The 9,467-nt window shown below is 40.2% G+C and overlaps 1 protein-coding gene across 8 annotated transcripts in view; it reads left to right on the top strand.

Moving 5' to 3' along the window:
* The window catches only part of PTPN13 (protein tyrosine phosphatase, non-receptor type 13), a 278,246-nt gene that overhangs the window by 199,871 nt on the left and 68,908 nt on the right, over positions 1-9,467 (top strand). For all 8 annotated transcript variants that reach the window (XM_019525962.1, XM_019525959.1, XM_019525958.1 and 5 more), the window contains exons 11-17: positions 1,068-1,142; positions 1,242-1,416; positions 5,195-5,348; positions 5,511-5,649; positions 6,097-6,249; positions 7,874-8,056; positions 8,858-9,020. In XM_019525962.1, the coding sequence (XP_019381507.1) occupies positions 1,068-1,142; positions 1,242-1,416; positions 5,195-5,348; positions 5,511-5,649; positions 6,097-6,249; positions 7,874-8,056; positions 8,858-9,020 (1,042 nt within the window). The remainder of the gene's footprint in view (positions 1-1,067; positions 1,143-1,241; positions 1,417-5,194; positions 5,349-5,510; positions 5,650-6,096; positions 6,250-7,873; positions 8,057-8,857; positions 9,021-9,467) is intronic.

The raw sequence follows: 9,467 nt of genomic DNA, 5'->3' as shown, positions 1-9,467 counted from the left end.
CCAGTACTCTTTCCTACCATGGCAGGGGGTCGGACTAGATGATCTGCTCAGGTCCCTTCCGACCCTAGAAACTATGAAACTATGAAATCAAACTCCTCTTCTAACATGTCTTGATAAATTCATAGTTTCATAGGCTTAAATTAACCTCACCTTTTAAACAGGTAAGTTAGCCTCATCAGTGGCACTTGGGGCCAATTTATGTTTTTTTTTTCATCCCACTCCCCCTAGGAAGGTAAGTAACTCTATGTAAGTAGTGCATAGGAGAGTGACCATCCACTTTTGATCCAGCAGTCTAGTATATAGGGCATTTGCCCAGGAAATGTGATGCACGGTACTAGGGCGCTTGCCTCCAGAAGTGTTTGAATATACCTTTCCCACTTCCCAGCATAGTGCCCTTACTACCAGCCATTGGTTAGACATTGCCAAGAGCACCTTTCACTCCTCCTCTTGAACATAGCCCACTGGTAGCCAAGTGGACAAAATACTTTGGATCAAAAGGAAAGCCAAGGAGAGTATACTGCATTGACTTGGACAAACTCCTCTAGAAGGAAAGGGACTCTGAGTTCTGGCCCATGCCCCAATGATGTTTCTGCATTTTGTAATTATTAGTCAGTGGGTAAGCAGTAAATTAGTTTCTGCCCCACTTGGACCAGGAGCAAAGGCAGAGGCCCCTAGTCTGTGTATAAGACTGAGACTGAAATATTTTTGTGTGTTTTGAGCATTCAGTCTTTTAACCATGTCAATGAATGACAGACAGGCTATGCCTAGCACCTGGCAATCCAGAGGCATGGCAGCATGTTCATATGTTGCATGTGACAGAAAATAAGATTTGTACAATACTAAAATACGTGAAAAATGTTATGCATCAGTTGTTGTTACAGTAGTCAGTGTGACATCTCTCACATGCTAGCACAGTTGCATTCTTGCAACTAACCCGGTTTCTACAAATATTATAATCTTAAATCAGTATTGATTTTGGCTTTGCACTTTCCCCTTTAAGAGTTATTGCTTCTCAGTTTCTTGCTTCTGGTATATGAAGTGTTAATTCAGACTTTTATGCTTTGCAGAATTTCTTTGGGCCTGAGTTTGTAAAAATGACCATTGAGCCATTCATCTCCTTGGATCTACCAAAGTCAATCTTGGTAAGAAACATTTATGTAGGAGTCAGTTACAGTAGAAAGGTATTAAACTGTCAATACACTTGCATGGCGAATGCAAATTTTATGGGTTCTTTTCTTCAGACTAAGAAAGGGAAAAATGAGGATAATCGACGGAAAGTAAACGTAATGCTTCTAAGTGGACAGAAGCTGGAGCTGACCTGTGATACCAAGACCATATGTAAAGATGTCTTTGATATGGTTGTAGCCCATATTGGTTTAGTGGAGCATCACTTGTTTGCCTTGGCTACCTTAAAAGGTATGATCAATATCTTAATTTATTTGGTGTAGTGTAAAATTACTAGAATTGAATATGTAATAGAGGACAGATAAAGGAAAATTTATGATGACTAGAACACCAGACTAGTCATTTATGGTTAATCCTCTTTGGGTCCCTTCCTGCTGCCCTCACTCATGCCCTTCCTCACATCTAGTAGTATATTACCTTGTTCTGTGAATGATCCCATTTGCTCAAATGAGCAAAGTGCTATGCAAAATGAGTGACAAGCAACTTCTGAGTGGCCTGGTATCTTTGTACATGAATGCAGAGGCTTCTCTGACAGTCTGTAATTACAGTGCATCGGAGCAGACTCGATTAAACGAGCCTGCTGGAGCATGGTTATTACTCTGCTCCAGCAGATTCCCATGTTTCATGCATCAGTGTCCCCATGCTTCAAAATGGTGGTGAGGGTGCTTGTACTAAAGCTCGTTGAATGAGCTTTAGTGCAAGTGCTCCCATTGCCATTTTGAAGCGTGGGGACACTGATGCATGAGATGCTGCAGCTCTTTAATTAGAGCAGCTCTCAGAGCCACTCTAATTAAAATGTTGCCTCCCTCTCCCACCCCCAGAGCACATGTAAAAGTGCCCTTTGTTAGTCTGCATTTTCTTTGCTTCTCAGTTTGTTTGTTACTTACAACACCGTTTTATTCAACACCGTTCTTAGCCCCCTTCCACTACTTGAAGTTGGGTCTGGTCCTAATTGCTCTGTTAGAGTCCTGTTCTGCTAACCTTACTCTGACTCAACAGAACTTTACTATACAGATAGTCTGGCTAGGATCATTAGAACTACTGGTGTGGAAAGGTAAAAATTTCTATAGAAGGGAGGCAGCACTGAGCCTTAGCAATTCTATATTACATTTGGTCAGAAATTGCCCAAGTGAGTCATTCTTCAGTTAAAAAATGTCAATTTGGCAAAATTGGTGTAAGCCACAGGTTCAATTTGTTTGACAGCAAGTTTCTTACCCACTTGCCCATCCCTCTGGCAAGCTACCATGGAAACAGAAGCCTGGGAGCCTTGGCTAAGGTGGGATTTTTGATGGCTTCAAGGCACTCCAGTTCATGCTCTGGGCAGTTTAGGGAAGCTTACACTGTTTTGCAGAAATGTAATTAAAATAGCCTTCCTGTTTCTTTTTTTTTCTGAACAAAATTGGATAATTTCCTATGCCATAGAACATTTTACGCTGTTGAGATTTTTTTTCTTGATGCAGAACACATTTTTTGAAAAATTCCTGTAGAATGGTAATTCTGCCCTGCTCTATTCAGTTTGTTAAATCTTTTACTTAATCTAGTCTTTTTGATCTATTTCAGCTGTAGGGAGCAAACCAAAACTTTTACAGTGCCTACCTGGTGGGTACATTAGGTTTTGTGAATAACAGGAATGAATGACCACTCCATTAAGACCGCTTAACATACCATGTTTTCTCACATAGAACACACCCTGGAATAAAATACTCACTGTGTTTTTAAAGGCAGAATGAACAAGAAAATATATTCTTTGTAGTAAGTAACTGAGTAACTGCAGTTAGGGAGTCAAGGCTACTTAGTAATGTTCTGCTCCCTGTAGCTAGGGACAGACATTACACATAAACTGGTTTAAGATATCAGAAAGTAGTTTAAACCTGTAACAAAACATAAATTCAGTGCACATAAACCAGTTTCAAAATGGCTGGAACTAGTTTAAGATAAACATGGTTGAATGTAGCATCAGACTTAACTGATTTGGGTCAAACCAGTTTATGCACTTCATAGATTCATAGATATTGGGGTTGGAAGGGACCTCAGCACATCATTGAATCTGACCCTGTGCCCCAGGCAGGAAAGAACACTGGGGTCAAATGACTCCTCTTAAAGACTCCCAAGGTAGTGGAGAGCACCACCTCCCTCGGAAGCCCATTCCAGATTCTGGCAACCCTTACCGTAAAGAAGTTCTTCCTGATGTCTAACCTGAATCTGTCAGTTTGTGGCCGTTATTTCTAGTTACTCCAAGGGGTGCCCTGGTAAACAGAGTATCTCCTATCCCTGGCTGTCCCCCACGATGAATTTGTGGATGGCCACAAGATCCCCTCTCAGCCTTCTCTTGTAGAGGCTGAAGAGATTCAGGTCCCTCAATCTCTCCTCATAGGGCCTTACCTGCAGGCCCCTAACCATATGAATGGCCCTCCTCTGGACCCTCTCAAGGTTGTCCACATCTTTCTTGAAGTATAGCACCCAAAACTGGACGTAGTACTCCAGCTGCGGCCTCACCAGTGCTGCATAAAGGGGAGGTATCACTTCCCTGGACTGGTTTGTGATACACCTGCTAATGCACGATAAAGTGCGGTTATCATGCATCTGGGACAATGTCTGTCCCAGACCCCTTCCTAGTTTAAGTTAAACCAGAGTCCCCCAGCATCCCAGCTGCTTTGCAGCCATGGGCTGGGCTGGGCTGTCTGCTTCAGAGAGCAGGGCTGGCCCCACCCCTCTGCTCCCTACCCAGGGAGACTGCAAGCGCAGCAGGGTCTGCCTTGCTTCCCTCAGTGCTTGCTGCTCAAGCTGGGATTCCCCCATCCCTTCCCCCCTTCCATCTCCCACAGCACAAACCCCAGCCCCATGGATCCTTGGCATGTGGTATGTTAACTAATGCTGAGAGGTGTCTCTGTGTGTGTGTCTCTAATTTCACTGGGACAGGCAAACAGAACAGTGTCTGCTTAGTGCTTTTTGGAGCTAATTAACAGGTCAGCTGGTAATGTTCCTCTGTTCCTTCCTTGAAAAAATCTGTTTATGAAGAGTTTGAGCTAATGAGAGGTGCTTTTATTTTGTTGATGGGCTGATAAACAGTGTGTTATCAGCCTCCTGCTGGCTTGCTGCCCTGTCAAGTTTCCAGACAGTATGAAGAAGCAGGGAGAGCGAGATTGAGAAGCTCAGCATCATCAACAGATGCATGCACTACACACCTTACCCCCTCTTGCCTCAGAGTGCTAGCTGGGAGTTGGGGTCTGGCAACACTCCCGCCCCTTGAACAGTGAGTGGGGAAAAGCCTGGGACAGTGCAAGGCATGATAGGGATGTACACCCCTCCCTAATCGGAGTATCCTGCCAGGGCCTGGCCATACCCCCCCCTTCTCAGCGCACCACAGTGGAAGGGAAGGGAGGGCACCCCCTTTCTTCTAGCCTGAGCCACTGCAGGCATGTGCTTACATTTCTTGAGTCCAGAGGGAATGTGTGTACTGTTGAAAAGTGGTTCAACCTAGGCAGGTTAGACTAACCTGCAACAATTAAATCAATTTAGGCTCGGGCTTTTTGAATGTCTGTCCCTAGCCTGTGAGTCTTATACAAATTTTACTTTCTCTTTTCCCTGGTAGAAACTGTTCTTACCATATTTCTTGCATGTAATATACACAGTAATTTTCAGCCCAGCAGCTGCTTCGGGGGGGACAACTGGTGTACGTGAGAAAACACGGTATTTCATGTGGGGCACCACCACCAGTCTTCATGAAAATGAGTACTTTGTTTCCACAGATCTCATGTGGGTCTTAAATGGTGAAAGATTCTGTTACTTTACTGGAGCATGTATTCAGTCTTCCGATAATGATATTCCCATATTTCATTTTGTTGTGTGTTACAAGTCTCTGTTAGCTGTCATAAAATAAATGAGAGATGTAGTTCATTTCAAAATGAGTGATCCAGACCAAACTGGAAAAGGATAAGCCTAGCTTTAATTATGCACCTGGAAGAAATATCTGTTTTACCAGAAAGCTTCTGTCCCTTTGTTGTTGTAGACAATGAATTTTTCTTCATCGATCCTGACATAAAACTAAGTAAAGTGGCTCCCGAAGGATGGAAAGATGAACCCAAGAAAAAGAGCAAAACCTCTGTCAACTTTACTTTGTTCTTTCGTGTTAAGTTTTTTGTGGATGATGTCAGTCTCATACAGTGAGTACATGGCCACTTAATTTTCTCTTCAGCCTCTTAATTAGGTCCACTCCCTACCTTGTAAGTTTCATTCTCAATTTCCCTATGCACATTATTAGGTGTAATTTGATTGTATAGAAAAGCTTGCTGAAAGGAGCAATATTGTGTGGTGTTTCTTACTAGGCACACTTTGACATGTCACCAGTATTATCTACAGCTAAGGAAAGATCTTCTGGAAGAGAAGATGCACTGTGATGATGAAACAGCCTTACTGCTGGCATCCTTGGCCCTACAGGCAGAGTATGGAGATTACCAGGCTGAGGTAGGGTATGCCTTTTTCTATAGATGATAGCTGTTCAATTTCTGCAATGTACTCTATGGTATGAATCAGTACTTTACTGCAGTTAGTTAGAGGTTCTGTTGATCTGATATTCCAGCGATTGTAATGCTCTTTGAAGTCTAATAGAGAAGACTTCATACAGAGTTTTAAACTTCAGATCTGGATCAGTGTATTGAACTGATCCTCCCTTCTATATTTTATTCTAATGTGCTAATTTGGGCATTCAATGGAAGTCGAATCAAACCCTATAAAATCCCATTGGTATCAGTGTGAGTAAAATCAGGCTCATAGTAAAAAACCACATGGGAAACTTATTTCTGAATCTAGGTTCAGAATCTTGGTTTAAAGTCCATCTTTAAACTTTTATTTTGTGAGTTTTGCTTTTATACTAACATGAAAAACATCTCACAAAAGTGCTTTGGTTTATAGGTACATGGCATGTCCTATTTTCGACTAGAACATTATTTACCAGCTAGAGTGACAGAGAAGCTAGATCTGTCCTACATCAGAGAAGAACTATCCAAGCTGCACAGCACTTACGTGGGAGCATCTGAAAAAGAAACAGAGTTAGAATTTTTGAAGGTTAGTTATGATGCCTCTCAGAGTTGGCCTCTTTCTTCACGTGAGAATCACTGTCAGAGACTGTGAGTAATGAAAAAAAATGGACTTGGAGTGGAAAACAAGGGGAATACATAAACTTCCAACATAGCTTTTGGAGGCAAAAAAGTAAAGAAGAGCTACTTAAAAAGTAAATTACTTACACTGAGGAAAGGAAACTATTAAATTGATAGAAAAAGCCTTTAATTTTCTTCCTTCGTTTGTTTCACTGGCATAACTGGGTCTATAACTAAAATATCATCACAAATTAAAACAAAATCTGATCCTTATAATATTATAACCAAAACTCTGGGTTTGTTTTTTCTCTCCTGTTCTGAAATTCTACTTCGAACAATAAATGAATCCCAGTTTGTGACACCGCAAAAAATCAGAAGTCTTACTGCAATTGATGCTTTCTATTTTGGACTGATGTCTTTTGAAACAGCTTCAGTAAAGAAAGGAGTACTGAAAACATTTGAAAACTGCTTAACTCCATTGTTTTTTCCTTTTTTATTGCAGATAACCTTTAAGGTGCTATGTCAATAATATGCCTATTGGGCTGTGTTTGCAGATAAAAGAGAGAATTTAACCACCTACATATTCTGATATATTTCCAAAATGTTTTCCTTCTAAATTAACTATACAGATTGCTAGTATAAGGGCCCAATTTTCAGTTACTAAAATGGATAGGAATTTTGTCCTTAACTTCAGTGGGAACAGTATTGTTGCCTTCATGCAGATACACTGAATAGTAAACAGTCTTAGAAAGTATTAATAAATGATTGGAATGATTATACCAATACATGGTTAGACAAATGAACATGGACAAGACAAATATGCAGCATTGGAAAGTGTAACAAGGAACTGCAAATAGAAAACACAACAGCAAAATGTATTCTGTGTTTGGATTTTGAAAAAGGGCTCTGGTAAGAGCTCTCAAGTCAGTTTTGGCCTATTGTAGGAAGCTGTCTGATCCCAGGAAGGATTAACCAAAAAAAAAGGTAACAGAAATTTCCAAGATGTTCACACTGCACTCACTCAGAGCACACAAGAGAAGATTCTAAACCTTAATCTATTTACAGATCTTCAGAGGTTTGCCTTGTTTTCTCATTACTACATACGTTATTTAAACCATGTAAGACGCTTTCAGGTATTACAACCTCAAGCAGGCTGACAAAGTTTGATACTACTTCACTCTGAGTAGGTCAAAGTGGTAGTAACAAGTAAAAAATAAATATGGTTTAAGATGTGACCCATAACAATTTATTTTTTTATGTTATTTTTAAATAGTTTATAAAGGATTAATAGATTAGAGGGTTTTTTAGTAAGCAGTTGACTGTTATGGAGCTCAGCAGGTGAATAGGTTGCTTATAACCATGGCCTATAATATTCTATAACACTTTCTACTGATATGTGCATTTCTTTGTAGCAAACCATACACTCATCTATAAAACAGCTATAAAAACTGAAATTTTATAGTATGGTAAATAGTACCATACTATAAAACATGACCATATGATATATCTTTAACTGGCATTACCCTTTTGGTTTCTTCTAGTATCATTAATCTGATATTCTCACATATGTACTATTAAATTGTTTCATATAGATATGCCAGCGGATGACAGAATATGGAGTCCATTTGCATCGTGTATTGCCTGAGAAGAAATCCCAAACTGGAATCTTACTGGGAGTGTGTTCCAAGGGAGTCATTATTTTTGAGGTTCACAATGGAGTCCGGACACCAGTTCTTCGTTTCCCCTGGAGAGAAACAAAGAAAATATCCTTTAGTGTATGTCTGTGTATATAGTTTTTGGTCGTGTTTTAATTTTTTTGGCATTTGGCAAATTAGCATTTTCCAGTGTGATCTGTGAATACCTTTTAGTATGGCTGAAGTTCTCTTTCCAAGGAGTAAAACCATGGGCTTTGATGTTTTAAAATGTTGTATTAATACAGCCTGTAAACTGCAGAAGCACCAAACTCAGTATAGACAAAGAATGATGGATTTCTATCCCTTTCTTGTGGAATTGCTTGGCAATTTTGAAATTTACTGGTGTTAATTTAGCAACTGATAAACAAAAAAATCTCTATCTCAAACTGCTTATCTGTGTGAAAACTGCAAATTGTCTTTTCATTACTTAGATTTTACCTAGAGTTGGTTAGCTGTAGTCAAGAACACTTAAAAGAAGGTGAAGAAAAGACCTCAAAAATTTGTTACCACTTTCATAAATAAATAATATATTAGGTATCCAGGGTCCATTGGTTTTCAGTAGCAGCTGGGTTTGTAATTCCCTTTAGAGTTTTAAAATGCCCAGGCTCTAAGTACAGACTCTATTTCTGTTAGTTTGTTAGTGACCCAACAGCAGGCAGTAGTAGAGGTTGACTGGGATATAAAAAAATTTTTTTTGCCCTGTTATTTCACTGGATAACATCAAAATTATTTTTGTTCGTCAAAATATTGAACAAAATTCATCGAGCAAATGTGATTTGCTTTAGCAAATTCAGCATATCCTGCCATCTGTGCGCACAGAAATGTTATGAACATTTTAGGCTAAAAAAATCACTATTTTTATTCCCTATTTTTTTCTTGCAGAAAAAGAAAATAACACTACAGAACACATCAGATGGTATAAAGCACGCCTTCCAAACTGACACTAGTAAGACTTGTCAGTATCTCCTGCACCTGTGCTCTTCCCAGCACAAGTTCCAGCTACAGATGAGAACTAGACAGAGCAACCAAGATATTCAGGATATTGGTAATGACTGGAGATGGTTGTATTATTATGTGTGTCGCGCCCAGATGCTGGTGCACCCTTGACCTGCGAGCCTGGGTCGGTACGACCGGCTTGGCGCGAGGGGGGATTTATGACTGGACAGGCGGGTGTTAATGGCAAGCAGGAGTCAGATAGTTAGATGGTTTAAAGCACATTGGTTACACAGAAAGTTTATTTTACTTACGCTACTGATGGCTTGCAGTGTAGGCAGAAGCAGTTGATTTCTTAGTTACAGGATGCAGATGTTCTGTCACCCAGTGATTACAGTGGATTGCAGACTTGCTGAGTACAGGTTTCAAACAGTTTACATAAATTACTACGGTCTGCAGATTACCGAGAGCTCTTGACGAGAGGGACGTACAAAAGATAAGATAAGACGAGCGAAAAAGATAAGACGACACGAGCCGGCAAAACGGGGGTACGCCTGAA

This window comes from Gavialis gangeticus, unplaced genomic scaffold, assembly GCF_001723915.1.
Source record: "Gavialis gangeticus isolate Ggan-Ray unplaced genomic scaffold, GavGan_comp1, whole genome shotgun sequence".
NCBI lineage: Eukaryota > Metazoa > Chordata > Crocodylia > Gavialidae > Gavialis > Gavialis gangeticus.
The sequence above is the reverse complement of the archived record's forward strand: the minus strand, read 5'-3'. Positions and strand labels throughout refer to the sequence as shown.